The 21,019-nt window shown below is 40.1% G+C and overlaps 1 protein-coding gene across 1 annotated transcript in view; it reads right to left on the bottom strand.

Annotated features, from left to right (window-relative positions):
* MOCOS (molybdenum cofactor sulfurase) overlaps nt 1–19,877 on the bottom strand; it is a 221,330-nt gene extending 201,453 nt beyond the window's left edge. Inside the window, exon 1 of the mRNA XM_054059244.1 lies at nt 19,706–19,877. Within this exon, the coding sequence (XP_053915219.1) occupies nt 19,706–19,790 (85 nt within the window). The 5' untranslated portion in view covers nt 19,791–19,877. The remainder of the gene's footprint in view (nt 1–19,705) is intronic.
* Nucleotides 19,878–21,019: the final 1,142 nt, after the last annotated feature.

The raw sequence follows: 21,019 nt of genomic DNA, 5'->3' as shown, positions 1-21,019 counted from the left end.
ACATGCTATTATGTTTGGAATGTGTAACTAACTTCACTGATCTAATAATATACCAACTATTTGATAAAATCACATTTCAGAAGTAGGCTTTTTTATAGAAGTATCAAAACCCATTCAGTGTGTCAGCATTAGTTATGGAAAGTTATTCAGCAAGAGTACCAGTTCATAAGCTGTAATATTCATATGCTAATACTCTCGCAGATTAATTTTACATAGGAAACTCTTTGGGAACCAATGGGGGCCAGTCTGTCCTGCTGAAGAAAGCCTCAGCCCAGCTTTCTGCTCTCCTTCTGTGCTAAGATTCACCTCTTAATAAAGCATCCACTATCTCTGCGTGCCTGCCTTGGCTCCTTGTAGAACTTCATAAGTGCACATGCACATAGAGCCTCAGAAATGCCAGGGGACCATTCCATTTAACTGAACATTTCTATCTCTTAAATGAAAAAAAAATATAAAGATCCTTTAATTGGGAGCATCTTAAAATGGTTTAAGACCAAGTGAGAAGTCTGACTGACTGCAAAATACACAAGGCAAAAAGAAACTACCCGGATTAATCATTTGGAGCCCAAATACCTGATTCCGACAAAAGAACACTTCCCTAAATGGCAACTCCGCAAGACTTTGAAGAAATTTAAAGGTATCGTTTCATGAACAGAGAGTAGAATAAGGCAGTTATGTCTTTATTACATCTTTCATGTATATATGCTATATAACACCTTCCATTCAAAAGACAGTCTACAGGGGAAGGAGTACAGAGAGACCATAGAGGCACTCCCTACAATGGCCTGGTGGCACATGGAGAGTAAGCTCTATCCTCCTTCATACCCCACCTCTAAACCCATGCCTGGTCATCCAGCTCCTATCTGCTGGATAGATACTTTATACTACTACTTTAATATTCTGTAATGTGCTCTTTTATTCCCTGAAATTGCTCTTGGTACTACACATTTCTGATCTTTGATTGAGGATCACTTCCAAAAATAACCAATTTACCTACATAGCATGTGGCTGTTCTATGTCCACTGCTTTAACCTTCTGTCATCCTACAATTCTGCCATGGTCTTCAAAACAAACCAGCCTGCACTGTGGCTTCACAGGTTGTTTATCACTGCCTCAGTACTTCAAAATTCCTGTGCTCCAGCTGATTACAGGCTGCCAGTTACATTGCCAAACATTTCATAATGAAGAATGAAATGTGTAGTTACAAGGCAGCAACTGTACAGAGTCATGAATTTTGATTGGTGGATATAATTGCAATTCAGTGGGATTATATACACAATTTTACTTGGAAAGTAGATACCACCAATACCCCGGGGAGACAATATATATCTTAAGCACAGCAATATTAACAAAAGCAGTATGAAACAGATTATATGAAAGGAAGCTGAAGGCAAAATAAAGCATTATCAGTCAAAAGATAAATATGAGAGATTTTCATACACCAAAACCAAACCAAGAGAAAACTGGAACAACCAAGTGTCAAAATAGGAGGAGAGGGCTCTACAGATGTTGTAGACAAGTGAAATTATTTGGACACAGTGAGGTTTTAACAGGTAGTAGAATCACATCAGGTATATTAGGTTATTTTAGTCATGTAAGTCAGATGCCTCTCAGAGGTAGCTCCCTCTTTCCACTGACTGCATAAAGGAATTTAGCTCCACCCAGGGATGCTCCCAAATTAAATGTCAAAAGTAGATTTAACTATGCAACACATATGACCCTTATAGAAGTGCCCAAAATCTCAAGACGACACAGGGCATGATATGCCCACACACTGTATAGACAGATAAAGTTCCTGGTTCTGCAAAATCATTAATGAAGTATTTTAAAAGAAAGAAAAAAAGAAAAACAAAATCCTACTAATACGTCTTGAGATTTGCTTTTTCTGGGTATTTTCTGGATTAAATATTTTGTGAATATTGTTATCTGTACCTTCAGTTCCTGTTTAGCATCAATTTAGACAAAAGCTATCACAACCAGAGTATGTTTTCTGAATAACAACATGCCTTTCACCTAAACACTCCTGCTCTGCTAGACAAGGTAATGTTTTGTTTTCCTTGCTTAGGGCCAAGGAGTTTGTAAAAAGACCACAAAAGCATAGTGCTTTTACGGACAAGGCCATAGATGCCCATAGCCTGAATAGTTGCCATGCGGTTAAAGGAGATGCAATTCCCCAGCATGATTTGACTTAATTGCCACAGGCCTGGCGAAGTAACACAACAGTCAGCCCACAGCCATGGGCCACATTCCGCTTCCCACTGCTGAGTTCATCAATTCAAGTTATCACAGCTTGACCTAACTGCCAAATGCTGATCCGTACTTGGCTGTGAGCAACCTCGATAATGGTATCAATATTTTAAGGACCACTAACAAGCTACTGAGTTCTGTGGGAAACTGATGTTTAATTAATGTGTTTTAGTGTTTGACTTGATGGACTGATTACAAAAAGCAAAGCATGAAACGTGCAATTACATTTATCTCTAATAAGTTCCCATTATTTTTCTCCACATGCTATTGGCTTGCATTATTTGCTCTCCTTGCATTATTACCTACAGCAAACCACACAGAACATTCAAATAGTTTACAGTCAACACCACGCACCTTCTCTGCTTGCTGTGTTCCTCAGCAGGGGCCATACTGACTCCACAAAGGCTCTTAAGGTGTCTAGGGTTATTCCAGCAAGCACTGGCACTATTCTGTATACATAAGCCCCTACTTGCAGCTTGCAGTTTACAGCTTGCTGGTATTGAGGTGTATGTGAGCACTAAGAAAGCAAGGATTTCCCATTTATTAAGAAGTCACATCTAATTCTATGAAATGTATCTTTCACAGCTGCAAGCAGAAAAAAAAAAAATATACATGCCATCAAATTTCACCATTTGCCAACACCTGTGCTAAATGAGACCGCAGTAAAGGGATCAGTCAGGACCCACCTTCGTCCTTGTGGTCTACCTGTAATACATGACTTCATTCAGTGCGCACTTTCTACTCATAAGGGCATGATTAAATATCAACAGAAGTCCGATTTTATTTCCACAGACACCTTTAACAGGTTGTGTGAGACCAGATGAAGCCCTTCTTTTGGGCATGAATCAGAGGTACTTCAGCTACATGCGATTAACACACTGCAGACGACTGTCTCATTGTATTTGGATGAAATATAAATCACAAGTGATTCATATTTACGAAAGCCTTCAAACAACTGTAGCTCACCCAAACTGAAACTAGCTTTCACACCTCCCTAGTCAACATACTAACATCTTTCAGACTCTTTTTCTTTGCTTTCTCTCTGATGCAATTGATCAAATGAAAGAAGAGTTGAAAGAGAACGTATTCCCTGCTCTTCTATTTCTGGAAAATGCTTTTGTTGGTATTGCTTAAATTTTCACAGAAATATTCGCATTTGTATAGGAAAGAAGCATTCAGAATTTCCACTCAGATGAAAGCATGATGGTAAAATGCAATGTTTAAGGAATCTTAATAATAACAGTTTATAATAGTAGTCATTAGCTAAACATTCTAGTAGCATTCTCCTGCTCTACTTTTCTTCATATTCTTCCTATAAAACAGCCACAGGCTTACAACATGTCAAGATAATGTTTGAAACTGACTTTTCTAGTCAGTTATATTTCTTGCTCTGTGACCTGAATTAATTTGATTAATATAAAATCAAGGGCAAATTAGTGACTTGAAATATTCCCTGCAAAATATACCAAATGAAATGTGCAGTGACGTACAGAAGTAGGTCTTTTTAATTACTTTATGGGTTTCCCAAAACACTAGGAGAAGACAAACTAAATTCAAATTAAGAACTTTTCTTCACCCCTATCACTTAGAACTCATATTGTTACACAGAGACATGAAAATAACTATGAGTTTCTGGGAGCCAGAGCCGTGGGTTGAACGTGTAATCATAGTAATAATTAATAATAATTCCTGCATGAGAACTGGCACATGCAATGACCAGTGAATGACAGAGAGCAAACCCTGACTGTTGAAGCCCTACAGAAGTACTTCCCAGCTTCTTGATGACAAGGCACTGTGCAATGCCTTTGTTGACAAACACAACAGTACCTCCCTCTGCTGGCTTTTTCCAGCAGGAGAAGAGGCTGCTACTGCTCACCAGTAATAAAGTTATGCTCCAGTGGAAGTTCTTCACACAAGGTTCCCCACACACAGTTACAGCCCTTAATTAATTTATACCATCAAGCAAATAGTCTGTTGCCAGGACCAGATAGTAAGGATCAACTTCAGGAAAATATGCATAAAAGAAACATAAGTTTCCCTTCAGCACATATCAGGACTATCTTTCAGAGGCAAACACATAAAACCAAGCAACGACATTACCAAGAGCAAATGTGTGCAAATTCAAAGACTGTGAAATGAATAAAGCGATGACTGTTGGCCTCTGATAAAATGAGAGGTCTGAGAAGACTCTCCTGGCCTCCAGTGTGTAGACCTTTGCTACAACAGGTGACTACACTTACCAACCAAGCCACTCCAATCTGAAAAATTGGTAGCTTATTAGTCTGCCTTGCTCAAACCAGAACACTGCTGCAGAATCACATCCTCCTAGTAAGAAACTACATCTTAGTCTCTAGACTACGTTTATCATGTCAGTGTATTCTTATATTTCCCATGTCAGCATTTTTTTTTTTTTTGTCTTAATACCTATCTTCACCCACTCAGGTTCAACAGCTACTTCTCCCTAGACAAACCTGCCAAGGGAGACTCTCCCTCTCCACCTGATCTGGCTAAAAATGCCATCTTCTTTTATTTTTAATGCATGATAAACCTGACAACCCAGTCCCAGTGGCACCTCTTCCAGCTGGAAGTGCTTTCTCCAGGGTAGACAGAGGACTGGAGAGCATGGCGTGGGGGAACAGAACTCACACTCCAGAAGAAGATCTCAGAGCTCTGGAAAGCTAGATTAATTTTCCCTAACTTTACTGGAAAAATAACCTCTCAGACCATTGCTTCCACATCTCTTGGCTTACACTCCTGTTACTCCCTACCTGGTTTACACTCCTAATTGTTCTAGTAGTCAGATTAAACAGCATTATTAAACCAGGGAGAGATTTAACACTTGGAAAGCCCACGTGAAACACTTGACCAATGTTTCCCTTATCACCTTTTCACCAGTAAAGAGTCACCAATGTAAACGGAAACCACAAACAGGAGACAGCAACAATTTTTCAACATGCTTTCAGTAGCGAGAAAAGATGTTAAGTATAGGAATTTCAGTATCACTTCTGAGTAACTTCTTAAGATTGAATACAATGCATGGTGGGAATTTCACTTCAATAAAACACAGAAATACTGAAATTTTATTAGGGAGATGGGAAGTATGCATGAAAAACTATGTATAAGCCTTTCTAGTGCATATGTACTGGGTTAATATAAATATTTTTCCATCATAAAATCTTTTGGCTGCGATTCCCCACAGAACAAGCCAGTTTGACTTTTACTTTATAGTAATTTGATCCAAGCTGCTACCTCAAGTGAAACTTATTCAACTATAAAGAGACCTATCTAAAGTATTGCTTCACCTCTACTGAAGCTCATAGACTGCATTAGATATAAAGATGTCAATAATACAACTCATTAAATAAGTTTATTTCTTATTTGGGGATTTTTGGGTATAATTATTTCGTAAAATTTTTCAGGACTGACAACTGCAGTTTCCCAATATCTCCACACAATGTAATACTTCAGTACAAAAAACATCACCTAATTGGAAAACAACATTTTTCCAGCTAAAAAAAATAAATAGCTAACAAACACAAACATATTAATGTCAATAATTTAATAGGAATATAATTATATATTATTATACATGTTCTGTTAATAACTTATTGTATTTGGCCTAAAGTAGTTTCTATGGTTTATTTTCCATTTCTTAGGGGTCTTCCCTAAGCATAGATTCAAAGTCTTCAACAACCATTTTGAGGAACATGCCAGGAATGAAAAAGCAAATTTATCAAAAAATAATGTTGCAGAAAAACACAGCTTTTAATTCTGAAACAGTAAGACAACTGCAGAGATTTGTTAATTAGTTCTGATAAAAGTAATAAAATACCAGCTTCCTAATGACAAGGCCTGAACACAGCAGTATGTGAGAGAAATCCGACCTAACACAGTCCTGCTTTTAATAGGAATAACAGCACGCAGCTTCTAGATATTCTATTTTTTTTCTAGCTTCCCTAATGTCTGGCATGTCATAGCATACTAAAAGAAAATTAAAAATCACTTGAGATGTTGACACAAGCACATAGTTATGACCCTCCTTCTAAGGTACTGTTAGCATGTGACACAGCTTTTGGAGGTTTAGTCATTACTTTGAATCTAACTTTGGACAGAAAAAAGACACTGTTGGATACTGCCAAACAGCTGTTAAGAAGGAGCAGTTTGTGGCTCTTCCAGAGACATTACTTTGCATCGGGTACAGACACTGTCATTTCAGAGGTCAGTTTCTCTGGCCCCTGAAGGGCTGCAATGGGACAAAGAATGTCTTTTCCAAAGTCCAGTGAGTCAAAAAAGAAGCCAAGCGAAGTCTGATTGAGTACTGTACTACAATGAATAACCAGAGCAGAACTTTGCCTTCAGGTCACAGAGACCTTGCTTCCATGAAAGAGAAGCAAGCTCCATTCAAAACTGATAACATGCTTCAAGGTCTGACTCAGAGCCTTTGAAGTAATCACGAGGCTCTGCTGGACTCCATGAGTTAAACCATTAACAAATACACTATAATCAGCACTTCCTAAACATACTGCACTGATTATGTTTTTGGTTCCAGGCCAAGTCAAAGAGTTAGGTTATGATCTGTACAGAAGCTTAAATGACCTTTGAAACAAGTGAAATTTTTCTTTCTTGAATAAGATATGCTGGGCTGCTCATATCGCTATACGGTGTCTACAGGTGATCTTCAGTCTCTGGGGTATGCATACACTCTCTATGAGTCCAAGTATTAATTCAAAACGTGCAACATATTTAATAATCCATTGACATGAGGAGTAGGAGATCTATAATAACAAAGAATCTCAAAATGACATAAATGAGCTTACTAGAGTTAGTCACATCAAACAAAGAATGGGTTCAGACGTGTCTCAAGCCATCCAGGTGATCAAGTGTTTCCTCCATATTATACAACTTTATTTACAAATATGCCTGTGTATGCAGGACCGAGATGTGTATATGAATATATATACATAAGTATTCCCTTATGAGGATAATTAGTTTTTATGTTGCTTCTTGTTGCCAAACATATGGAAAAGCAGATGTGAATCTAGAGACTCTCTTCCCTTATAAGCTCTTTTCCACCTTATCTATCTATACATTCTGATATTTTTTGGCAAAGTGATAACCTAGAAGTCATTGCATTTGCTTTCAGTCTCGATCAAAATTAAAGTCTACAGAACAGCATTAACACTCAACAAAGCCAACACCAACTTTTGGGAACATAACAAAGTTGAGGGATTCTTTTTGTCAGGGCTTCATTTGTTAAAGACAGAAAAATGCTTCACCTTCAGTGCCCCTTCTCTCTGCCCCCAAATAAGACAGACCAAAGCAAATGTATCTAAAATATCTAAGTTAACCATAGTTATTGGTGGATATCTTTGAAGAGACTTAGGCACAGTTCTAACTTGAATAAATTTGCATTCACTAGACAATTCCAGTACAGGGGACTAAGTTCTAATGCTGTTCAGCTCAATGCAAGTCCATTCAGCCAAATACTCTTCTCCCTTGCAATTTTACTTTGTTCATCTGGATGCTCTATGTTTAAATAAAAGTAGGATTTGGGGCACCTGTGAAGTTAGTCTCATTTATGCCAGTACTAAGAGAACCTAATAATTTTTAAAGCCGCAGTAAGTTCTATAAATTTAAGGAGGCATTAGAAGAGGTTAGAACTAGCCAAAGGCAAGTTTTCCTCCCAAGTTCCTACTACACACTCATTATAAATAGTTTTACATGTAGTACTGAAATACAAAACCTGAAGGAGATCATTGTAAATTAACGGCTATTCAATCAGTTCAGCGTGTAACCACATTTCTACAAGGAAGCAGAAGCCGCAGCGACTGACATGAGATGTTGGATGTACCCGTAAGATACCCAGCATTCAGATTTGAAGATTTGATCAGGCACTTTTGGAAACATGACAGCCTTCATGAGATCATTTGGTACCGTTTCCCCCACTTCAGTAGCACTGACGTTTATCCAGGAAGCGCTGCAGTGTAATCCTCGTGATGCTTTGCAAGTACACCTATCCTTTTCTGTACTTGCAGAAATGGCATAAAAAACTGATTAAAGTTCTGATGGTAACAGCTATTTAATCTCTCAGGAGCTATCATGCTCAGTGATGAAAAGCTCAGAGAATCGACCTAGTGCCTCCAAACAAGCATTACACACTGAACTCAGCAACAGTCCACACATTTAAAGGAATGGAGATTTTCATATTTATTGGAGATTCAGCTGCAATAAGCCAAAAAGCTGGCTTTGCCTTTCATTAAAGCTAATCAGAATATAAAAATTCCAAAGAAAGCAAGTGTTTTAAAATTGACATTTAGGGGATGGGGGGGGAAGATTTCTCCCAACACTTGAAAAACACCAGATGGAAAGGAAACACAGTAAAAAAAAAAAAAGAAAAAAAATTGTAACTCATTAGAATTCATACTTTTTCATCATTCACTCAACATTGTACTGTTACAGGCTTCTAAGGATAAGCAAGAGGGTGAGTTATAAAAGGGAGAAATAGATGGCTTCACCCCTCAGAGAGCATTTCATTGGATTAGACCCACCCTTTGTGTATGCTGATATTGAAAAATACGGGGTGGAGGAAGAGTTTGGTTTTATACAGTCTACATCTCCAGTAGGGTTACCATAGCACCACAGGAATGCTTTGTCTTCTATGCCCAAACATCTCTTAGAAGGTTAGATGAAGCAGGGGTCACAGTAGTGCTTACCTGAATGCCCTGTGGTGCTGTGACACTTAAACTGTGCTCTGCAGATAAGCTTCTCCAAGCCTGAACATAAGGCAGACCCTAGAAAAATCATTATTACTTCCTTCCTCACTCTCAGAAGTCTGGTTCCTATCCAAGCAGTAGTCTACCATCCAAACATCACTTTAAATTCCATTTTCCAATCAAAAAAACACTAGGTCTCTAAAGAAATAGAAAAACTGAACTTGATAATAAGGTATGAAAGCAACCATTGAAATGACTTTTCGTGGTGTAAAGAGGAATATTAAAGAAGTTCACTTTGTGGCCTCAGATACCTGTCTCTTTTCCCCCTTACTCATACTCATCCTCTTCCTTCAGCTCAGCATTTTACAGACACTGAGAGGATTTAAACAGTGCAGCTGAAGTGGGAATCACCACTCATGATCAACCTTTCTCAAGGAAAATACTTCATGGTATCAAATCCTAAATTGTTGTTATCAACTAAAAAAAAAAAAACGCAAACCCAAACTTGTCATAGTTTTTTTTCCCCCCTTCCTTCCAATATGTTGGCTATTGGTGAGCTTGGAGAAATACAAGGACAGTTCACTGATCGAACATTAACCGGACAGTTAACAATCCTTAAAACAGAGGGCTTAATTTCATTAATGGAAAAAACCGAAAAACTGGCATAAACCAGTTTGCCTCAGTCAAATCAGAAATAGTTGTAAACAACAGAGTGGAAAGGAGTTTGAGAGTCCCACTCACAGGCACTGCTCTCTCCCAGTAAACAAGGAAAATTTGCTGCAGTGCAGTTTAGATGCGTTGTTCTCTTTATTTCATTATTCTGACATATTCAAAATACACCTTGGCAGAAATCCCTTCAAAGTTATTTTTAATGTCTCTTGCATATAATGCTATGTTACATAAAACGTGTCTTACATGGGGTTGTAGTTTATTTCTTATGTACTGCAAGCCTTCCATTTCACTGCTAATGAATTTATATGGTGTATGTTTTTCCTCAAATGTAGTAGTATTAAGTGTTCTTCTTTTTAAAAGTGCAAGGAGGCATCCTGCGTTTGTATTAGTAGGCTGTCCCAGCAGCACTGTATCTGTTGCTAAACAGCTATGCTAAGCTGATAAGAAAACAACTATTATATTGCAACGCTTCATGACCACCTTCCATGACACTTCCCAGATATTCGCATCCTTAACTGAATGCATTTTAAAAGCTCTTATTCATGAATCAAGTGTTTCATTTGTTCATGAACATAAACTCTATGATCAAGTAACAACAGAGTGCAACAATCTATGTACAGTTTCATCTGAACATCAATTTGGTCAGCTTCCCAGCTACGCAATACCAGTGAGTTTATTGGGAGGGGGGAGGGACAGGACACAGGACACATGACACGGTATCAAGACTGCATCTGGCAACAGCTCCTTTTTCATGCACCTAGCGAGTTCTAACTAGTTAACCACTTTTATTTATCTGCTTTTATCCGGTCTCATGAGAAGGCAACATCCATTATCAAAGCAAATTGTCCATCACAACTGAGATAAGACAGGGTATTATGAAGAGCTTCCCAATTCTGCTCACTGGGCTTACGCGCTCCTGAATTGATTAAATCTGTAACGAATATTTTCCTAGTGTGGGATGAATCAAAGACAATGACAGATTTTTCTTAGACATTTTATACTGCCAGAGCAGCACACTAACATTTTGGTTTGTGACAACTGTATTTATTTAAGTTGAAAGAAATTACAGGCAGATATACAAATAATAAAAAATGCGACTCCTAGACACACATCTCGTAAATTACTTAATAAGTTACACACCTTAATAAATTACTTGGGAAATGAGTGGCACAGCAGATGAACAGTGTGTTTTACGCAATACAAAGTCCTTTTTTTTACAGGAAGTCGACATCTGTTTGTACCCATTACTGATACCATCAGTTCCAAATTACTGAATTATAACAACTTTAATGCACTTTGTGGCATGAATATAAAAATGTGGAAAATGTTGGGCTTCAATTTCTTCCTCAAAAGAAATTACAGGACAAACTTTCTGATGACTGTGTAACTTTACCTGACCTGTTCATGAGTTTGCAAAAGGGTACAGACAGTGATATCTGGTGCTTAATTGTGCATTAAAGAAATTAATTTACACAACGTTAATTTAATTAATGAATATTTGTTCAAATTAGCTTCCTGTCATCTCTCCAAACATTATTCTGCATACTGCTAGAAGTAAGCTTAGTTGTGTGATTGTCCTTCCTCAGCTAACCATGTCACCAGAAGATCACATCCTTGGCTATTTCTTTCTTTTAAAAGGATTCTAAGTGACAAAAATTCTGTCCAGTCATGTTCTTAGCTTCCTTTTACAACCACTTTAGATACTGTTGCTCCAGGGAATAATCTGGATGGGCACAGAAACCATAGCTTTTTTACTTCTCCTGTAAAAGCCACATTTCCCTGGCTGCTATAAGAAGGGATGAGTGAGTCAGTACAATCCCGAAAGCAAGAAGGGAGAAATAAAATAGCAGGAAGAGGAAGTTCCAAATACCTGCCTTCCAGTTTTATATCTGTATTTCCCATACTGTAAAAAAAAAACAAACAACTTTACACTTTCCTGCATGACACTGCCTGCCTGTAGTCACATCTCCATCACAGGCACCTCGCACATTATCGCTTCTGCATGGCAGGACAGAAGGTGAAGGGGCAAAGAGCACCACAGCACAGGATATATCTGGGCTGCCATGAATCCTGCCTAGAGTGTAAGAACTTGCCTTATTATCAATGAAGCCAATTAAATCTGACTTTTTAGTGCTTTACAGTCTGTCTTTATGCCTCCCTGCCTTACTATAACCCTGTTTCTCCATAACTCTGGCATCCCCTTTCCATACCTTCAGTTATTGACACCACTTTTTTCATAATACTTCCACAAAACACATCTCCTCCTAACAAATGTGACAGGAATCAGTCTGTGGTTCTCAATATGCAGACACAGTAATACCATCAGCATTCTGAACTTAAGAAGAGAAAAAAAAAATCTTACCAACCCCAAGCTAACATATTTCTAAGAAGGAACTTTTTTTTCTTAGTTCGTTTTTAAGTTTCTAAGTTAAGTGAAGTTATTTTTTATCAAAAAAAAACCAAAACCTCACCTTACTAGTATTTTAGTGTCACATAAAGGAAGACGTGCTTTGATGGCTTTGGCCAAGACAACCTATTATAAAAAGCCTGAGACATCTGAGAGCTCAGCATCCTACTTCCTAAATATCATCTCCAAGTTAAGCATCCCAATAGCCTCCCGCTCTGCAAATATACTGTGCTGTCCACCCATTTATCAACCCTTCATATCAGTGCTTTTTACTATGCAGGACTCTGCAGTATGGTCTTCCTGAAATCAGTGTCTGTCTTTTACGCATTCAAGCAATGCCTCTGCAGCAGCTCTCTGATATCAAGTATGCAATGAATCAAGCTGATCAACAAAAACTGACCTCTCGTCTCTCCGTTTCTCTTTTTGTCCTTAGACCCTTGAATTCTGGCAAGCAGCTCAGATAGGGGAATTGCTAGTGACATATAATCCAAATTCCAAGACCGCTACATGCCATGTTATGATTTTGCAGAGGAAATAAATTCCAGTACAAATGCAAGGACACTAGAAGCAGATCACATCTGTCTGAGAACTTACATATACTATTCAATTAATATTCTTACATTTCATATTAAATAAACCCACACAACTGCAACAAAAAAAAAAAAAAAACAGATGCACATCCCATGGAAACATACAGAAATAGGCTGGGAAGAAATCAACACACATCTCACATACAGCAACATCCTAACAAAAGATGAGGGCAAAGAGGAGAATTTAAGAGGAAGTAAAGGCAATGGAAGAAGGAAAGCACCACTGATGTGGGATTTTGTAGGAACAAGATTTTGATGCATTTCCAATTTCTGAGTAAGACATAAGAAAGCATAAGAAAGCTTTTCTAAATAAAACATCTGCCTGTTTCAGTACTTTACTACACTAATATACATCTTGTGCAGACATTAATTTTAAAGATAGTGTATCTTTTAATTAAAAAGTGCAAGTTTTTTTTTTAAATGAATGTCTGATACCCTGCAGCATCTCTGGAGCTCCATAAAAGATCTTTCCAAATCTAATATTTTTTAATTAATCTCAACACGTTGATTTAAAAAATATAATGTCTCTATATAATTATTTCATAATAAGCTGTTGTAATGAATCCAGTCCCAATCAACTAACTATTTCTAAAATACAGCTGAAAATTCTGAGATCATGTCAGCTGTACTAGGTTTATAAGGTTTGGTATTTTGCTTTTTCACTCAGCATTTCTGATTTCCAGACATAGTTTTAAATGTCTTGTACTATGTGGCACAGGCAATTACAGAGCCAGTGTACTGGTGCAGTGAACACATTTATATGGGTTTTACAACACCAAATCTGAAGTGAAATCTGAATTATACATATTACTCTGAGTAATACGATTCAAGAAAGAGAAGATGATACCTGTATCTTTGAGGGTATTTTCTTCAGTTTGAGGGAACTTTTTTCAGTGCTGAAATATTACAATGACAATATCATTGTAATACTTGTGACTACGCTTCACTATGAGCTATATCCATCATGAAGAGCAAAGGATTTCCCAGCTCCAAGCGATAACTTGAAAGATCAGTCCTGCATATAGCAGAACACAAATAGCCTTCTGAACCCTGATATGCAAGATAAGAAATTCTTTAACAGTAGCCATAACTTCTATGTAGCCAGAGGAAACCATACGAAACTAACACACAGTTGCTGTCACTGCATTTTGTACTAAATCTACTTTATGTTCCACACACGGTTCCTCGTTTTCTTTAGATAATAGCTTATTTAGATAACTACTGCTGACTTGAAATCGACAGGAAGCATTAAGGCTTTACTGGGCATATATATTGATTTTTATAAAACAATTGTCACACAGTTGTGCAGTTATGCTTCCCATGTTACAGCTTCTTTTTTACACCACCTTCTCCATCCACTAACTGCATCTTACCAGATGTCTTCCAGCATTTCAAACTGTCCACCAGCAGCCCCCTTCAATAAATATAATTTCTTTTGCTTTCTCCCCATCTTCCCCCCCCCCCCCCCAAAAAAAAAAGTGTTTCCCAAAATCAGCTCATGTTGTCACAGAGGGGCTACAGAGGAGAGGAGCAGGTTATCAGCCAGAGATCTCACAGCTGTTGACAAGAGAGCAAACAAGTTTTGCACAGTGGTAGTAAGAGGAGCTTTCAGCTTTAGACACCAAAATGAGAGGTTTAGAAGGTTTCTTTTCTGCTCAGGATAAGCTAGAGATAAGGTAAGGCAGCGAGACTTATACTCCAGCACAACTAGCAGCACTCCCAGCTACCCAGAATCTCCCAACAGCACAACAAAAGCGGCCTCATCCTTCCCCTACACGTTACTTCTGCTGTCTTTAGGTAGGAGAGGTAAGCACTGGATTAACATTAACATATGCCAATCTCTGCACATGGATGAAATCATTTTACCTTTCCAGGAGGTGGTGTCTCTCCTAGGACTGTAGCTGCGTAGCTTAATTCTGAGCAGCTGTGTGGACTTCAGTGAACTCAATTAATTCTTGTATCTGCCCATAAAATTGCACGTCTTGCTTCTGGTTCAGCACAGAATTCAGACAAAAATGAATCAAAATAAATTTATCCTTCATTATCAAGGTATTTTTTAAATGGCATGATAAGTCTTGCCTATTGCTAATTTGCTTAAAGTAGCTAACTATAAAAGGTTTTGCTGAAAACACACAGTCACTTAGTCTTCACCAATAAAAAGGAAAAAGATTAAAAATAACAGATCCACAGGTAAAAATTATTACTAATTAGGAAATCAGCAGAAAGTAATATAAACACAAGTAGATGCAGAAGACAGCTACCAGATGAAGCAGAATGGTCTTCAAAAAAATCCAAACAAACCAACCAAACAAATGAACAAAAAAAACCCAACCCACCTCTGTAGTTGTAAAAGAAAAAAGAAATTGAACTATCTTAGGATACAGAATTAGACAAAAAAAACTGTAGGTTTAATAGAAAAGAAAAAACTTATCATATCATAGAATCATAGAATCACCAGGTTGGAAAGGGCCCACCAGATCATCGAGTCCAACCATTCCATATACACAAGGCTAGTAGAATTTCTGGTTTGTAAGAGAACAAAGAAAACTGGCACAGCAGTAACGAAACAGAGGTCATGCCAGCATTTTTAGTCAACAGGTGAGCACAACACTTCAGGCTCACAGTACACTCATCTTCACAAGTTTCACAAAATGTGAGCATGAGCTACCTATCAAGACAATTATTCTGATCTCACATACCAGAACACACTCCCAACTTCTGAAATTCAGCCAAAACACCACGGTACTCAAACATGGCAAAATAGGCTTTTCTGTCCTTAGAGCACAGAACTGACCTTTGGTGACTAAGCCACTGAGGACTAACTGAAGTGCAAGAGGAAGACCTGCTTTTGCTGTTCTCCAACTTAAAGGAAAAGTCTTGGTGCAAATTATTACCAGCAAGATGCGTAAGAAGCTATTCCTTAACTGAACAATAGAATAAGCTCTCATACAGGTGACCAGTTCACGGGACACCATTTGAGATTCAAAGAAATGAAGGCTAGTTCTGTCACTCAAAGCCTAGTTTGCCTTTCTTTTTTAACAGGCAAACTGCTTTACTATTGTTAGTTGTATGTAATCACATATATCACAAACGTTCAAACTCTTGACATGATTTGTCACATAACTGTTGCTGAAGTATGGAGCAATGACCCATTTGACATTAAATGTGACAGCACATCTTACCTCAGTAAACACTATGTTCAAATAGTCAGCTACCCTTAAAGAACTCATGAATGCTAATATCATAGAACCATAGAATGCCAGGTTGAAGGGACCTCAGGGATCATCTCGTCCAGCCTTTTAGGCAGTTTAAATGAGATGGCCCAGAACCCTGTTAAACTGAGCCTTAAAAATGTCCAGTGTAGAGTAATCTACCACTTTCCTGAGAGATTGCTCCAACTTTAACTGTTCTCATGGTGAAAAACTTTCTTCTGGAATCCAACTGGAATCTCCCAAGGAGCAACTTATACCCACTACCCCTTGTCTTCTCCATGTGACTCCTCATGAAAAAGTAGCCTCCATCCTCTTGGTAGACACCCCTTATGTACTGGTACATAAGGTCTCCCCTAAGCCTTCTCTTCTCAAGGCTGCATAAACCCAGCGTCACTTTGTACAGAAGGTTTCCTAGTCCTCTGATCATCTTAGTGGGCCTTCTCTGGAACCTCTCCAGCCTGTTTGCATCTTTTCTGTATAGCAGGGACCAAAATGGGATGCAGGACTCCAGGTGTGGTCTGACGAGTGCTGAGTAGAGTAGGATAATGACTTCTTTATCTCTGCTGGTAATATGCGCTGGTTTTTATTTGTGGGATGGGTATCCACTGCTTATCACTCTCAGAAAGCTCCCACTGAAACGGACATAGCTATGTTAGAGGAGAATGTTGGCACACAACTGAAACTGGAAAGATATTTTAGGATTAAACACTGGATTGCAAATTACATCAGCTTTTTCTTTTTTAAAACCATGATACAAACTGAAGCTGGAATTTTCTTTGCTATGATAAACATCACAGAAACATATTCATCCCCATTACTTAACAACAGAACCTATAAACTCCTGCTGATTTCTTTATCCATTTCTAAAGTGTAATTTACAATCCTACACTGCAGATAAGGATACACTGCTCACAAGATTAAAGTCAAGGTCACATATTGCGCATACACTGCTGCCTGTGAAACAGGGATCCGTTTCACAGACTCCATATATATTTTTAGAAGGGGCTGCTCCAGCCATCAGCTAACAGCCCTTGAATTACAGAAGTGAAGATAAACCCTGGCTTAAAAGGTAAAATTTAAGGTTTCTGTGCCAAAACAGACAGATCCCTGCTGATTCAAGGAAGGAAAGCAGTTTCTTTTATTCCTTCTCAAAACCTGAAAGGGAAATGCCCAACACACTCAGTATGAGCCTAACTTTCCTTATGATTGAAGCCAAGAGTGAAACTCCCCCAGACTTTGCTAGAACTACAGGTTGACTATCTTTGAAAAATCCTGGTTTTATAGTGTGTCTGGAAGCCATTGTTCCCTACACAATTCTGTTTTATCTTCTTCTCAAAAGGCACTCATGCAACTACTCATATCAGAGCTACAGTAGAAGCACTAGGGCCATGCAAGCAAAGGTTTATGACACAGAAAAGGTTTCTGCATTCCCCAGAGAGTACCCTTTGCACAAGATGTCCTTACAGGATGCCACAAAATATCGTCAATCAGGGAGAAGTGAATATACAGATATGCAATAATTATTATCACACACTGCTCATAAGAAGATGATGCTTCCATAATTGAGCACTAGGCTTAATTCTTGGATATCTAGACAGGGACTCAAAAAATATGTGTTTACATAAAAAGCGAGCAGCAAAATCTGGATTTATATCCACATTTAACAATCGAAAGATCTTTGAGGCATGCCTAAATAAACAGGCAAAGCAAGTAATTACTGCTAAATGCCAAAAAAAGTAGAGTTCATTCTGGTTTGCATAGTGGAACTGCTAAGGATTGCTTGTTACTAGAAGAGATTAAATTGCAGCACATTTGTGCAGTAGGGAGACAACCAGCAGAGATCAACCCCATGAACAGCTACAGGTTCCTTTGAGAATTAGCATTTGTACAGTCAGGACTTAGCCATAAAGCTGACCTGAGGCCACCAGAGATGTACAACAACTACCACATCTCCCAGGCCGCATGTTTTGGAAGGTCACTGAAAATGCCTAAGTAGCTAAATCCTGAAAGCCCCTTTAATTTCTTTGCATGTCACTTGGAGAAGACTCCTTGAGTTACAAAGGCAGGAACGTGCAGCCTAGGTCACCTTACCAGAGCCTACTATGTGACTGCAATTAGGTAATATTATGAAAGCTTTGTTTTTAAACCTTGTGTTTGGTTTTATCTTTTTTTTCTGGAAATAGTATAAACTATCTATCATCCACATCTTATTTTACTAGGTTGCATGAATGAAGTGTAATTCAGTAGCCTATATTAGCCAAACACCTTTAAATGGAGGTAAACTCCTAATATGCTGCCTTTGCAGTGACCTCCACTTGGGAACGCAGATATCATTCATCAGCAGATACACTTTATTTCAAAACTTCAGTATAGCAAAGAGCTTTGAAAAAATGAGCCTAGTTCTCAGGAATTTTGAAAAGTCAGCTGATAAAGTGTTTAAACAATGTTTGTTACAAAACACCAACTTTTCAGAATGTTGGCATGAAATTAGGACAAGCAGCTTCTTGTTATCAAAATTCCACTGATGCAACTAATATGACTAACACCAGACTGTGAAATTAACTCTGAATCTTAGTTAAAGTTCCTCAAACTGCTGCTCAAATTTAAGTTTTTTCCACATCCCTCTAGAGGCAAAGTGTAACTCCATTCTTTGCCTAAACACCCATGTGTCAGAAAGTCCGCGCTTGCTTTCTATCACCAAAAGTCAAAGAAATTACAAAAAGAAGTAGTAAAGCAAGACTCTCAAAAGAAAAGTTGCTTAAACGACAGGTTCAGGACGTCCAAACTGATGTTATTCATTCTGCTTTCTGCTCTATTTTTTCCTTAAGTATTTTAAAGTGCTAATGCCACAGGCATTGATACCTCTTTAAGTAAAATTATTAATTGTAATATATTGGTCATTATTAGATTTGAAGTAACACCTTCATGCAGCGTTTAATGTTGGGAGGAGGAGAAATCTATATAACCTGCCAAAGTTGTTTACAAAGACCTGCCTTAACACAAACCTTTACTTAGACAGGGCCTGTTTCACCATTTTAATTTGCCTTCCAACCTCCCCTTAATATCTCGCTCTGCATCTTGTTGGAGTATGTAAGTCCTGCCACTGAACTCATGTTGGAGGAGAGGGAGATGGGGAGAGAGGGAGAGGGAAAGGAAGAGGGAGAAGGAGACACGGGAGAGGAAGGAGAAAAGGAGAGGGGGTAGAGGGAGGAGAGGAAGACAGTGGGGAATGGGAAGGAGAGGGGGAAGAGGAAGGGAAGGGAAGAGGAAGGGAAGAGGAAGGGAAGGAAAGGGAGGGGAAGGGAAAGGAGGGGAAGGGAAGGGAAGGGAAGGGAAGGGAAGGGAAGGGAAGGGAAGGGAAGGGAAGGGAAGGGAAGGGAAGGGAAGGGAAGGGAAGGGAAGGGAAGGGAAGGGAAGGGAAGGGAAGGGAAGGGAAGGGAAGGGAAGGGAAGGGAAGGGAAGGGAAGGGAAGGGAAGGGAAGGGAAGGGAAGGGAAGGGAAGGGAAGGGAAGGGAAGGGAAGGGAAGGGAAGGGAAGGGAAGGGAAGGGAAGGGAAGGGAAGGGAAGGGAAGGGAAGGGAAGGGAAGGGAAGGGAAGGGAGATAGAAGGGGGAAGGGGGAGGGAAAGGGGGGAGAAGGAGAAGGAGAAGGAGAAGGAGAAGGAGAAGGAGAAGGAGAAGGAGAAGGAGAAGGAGAAGGAGAAGGAGAAGGAGAAGGAGAAGGAGGGAGAGAAGGAGGGAGAGAAGGAAGGAGAGAAGGAAGGAGGAGGAGAGGGAAAATAAGGCGGAGAGACAGTGACAAGCAGCAGGCAGGAGGCGAGGAGAGCCCGGGGGCGCGGGGCGGCGCTCGGTGCAGCCGCCCGTACCTCGGAGCCGCGGGAACTCGCGCTGTCGGAGGCTGCGCAGGGCGGCGGGGCAGGCGGCCCGGGGGGGCAGCGGCGGTCCGGCCATGCCGCGGGGCTGCGGGCGGGAACAGCCCGGCCGGAGCGGCTGTGGGGATCCCGGGGGCGCTGCCGGCCCCGCCGCGCCTCGCCCCTCCCGCCGCCCGCCCCGCTGCCCGCCCGCCGGCAGGGCGGCCCGGGACGGGGCACGGGCGGGCACCGCGCCGGGGGGCGCTGGATCCTGCCCGGCCGCCCGTGTGCCCGCTGTGCGGGGGGTGGCAGCCTCCCTTCTCCGAGACACCGGGCAGCGCGCAGGCTGCCCCTCGCCCGCCTCTCCTTCCTCTCGCTCCTCTCCCTTCCTTTCCTTCTTCTCGCTTCACTTTTCTCTCCCTTCTTCTCGCCTTCCTCTCTCTTCCTCTCCCTCCTTGCCTTCCTCTCCCTCCTCACCTTCCTCTCCCTTCCTCTTCTTCTTCTCCCTCATCGCTTTCCTCTCCCTTTCTCGCCTTCCTCTCCCTCATCACCTTCCTCTCTCTTCCTCTGCTTCCTCGCCTTCCTCTCCCTTCCTCGCCACCTTCTCCTTCCTCTCCCTTCCTCTCTCTTCTCCCTCCTCATCTTCCTCTCCTTCCTCTCCCTCCTCTCCTTTCCTCTCTCTTCTCCCTCACTTTCCTCTCCCTTCCTCTCTCTCCTTTCCTCTCTCTTCTCCCTCACTTTCCTCTCCCTTCCTCTCTCTCCTCCCTCCTCACCTTCCTCCTCCTTCCTCTCCCTCCTTGCTGTCCTCTCTCTTCCTCTCCTTCCTTGCCTTCCTCTCCCTTCCTCACCTTCCTCTCCCTCCTCACGTTCCTCACCTTCCTCTCTTCCTCTTGAAGGAAGGAATAAATCAGTATGTTAAGGGAATGAATCAACTTAAGCAATAATAAGAATCAAATCTTGGCCAGTTTGCAGTAAGAAGGAATGTTGATTATAGCAGGAGTTTCGCTTGTTTACTAGTTGAAACAAGGAACAAATCAAATATTGAAAGGACAGTCCCACAGCAGGAAGAAAGGACAGACCTGAGATCACCAAGAGGACACAATGAGGAACGAGATAAGATAAAGACCATCAGAGGGTTCTGAAGACAAAAAGAAACTGTGATGTGCATACAAGAGTGGGTGATAAACTATGATAATAAGTTCCCGGAGAAACAATGGACATGGAACAAGTTTCCAGGAATCTATATGAATATGTATGTTTAACCAGTATAAAAGTCATGTAACCAGGCTCAATAGTTGGACACATTAGGGCACCGTTTATTAAGGGAAC

This window comes from Cuculus canorus, chromosome 2 (assembly GCF_017976375.1).
Source record: "Cuculus canorus isolate bCucCan1 chromosome 2, bCucCan1.pri, whole genome shotgun sequence".
In the NCBI taxonomy this organism is placed as follows: domain Eukaryota; kingdom Metazoa; phylum Chordata; class Aves; order Cuculiformes; family Cuculidae; genus Cuculus; species Cuculus canorus.
This window is presented reverse-complemented; position numbering and strand designations above follow the sequence as displayed.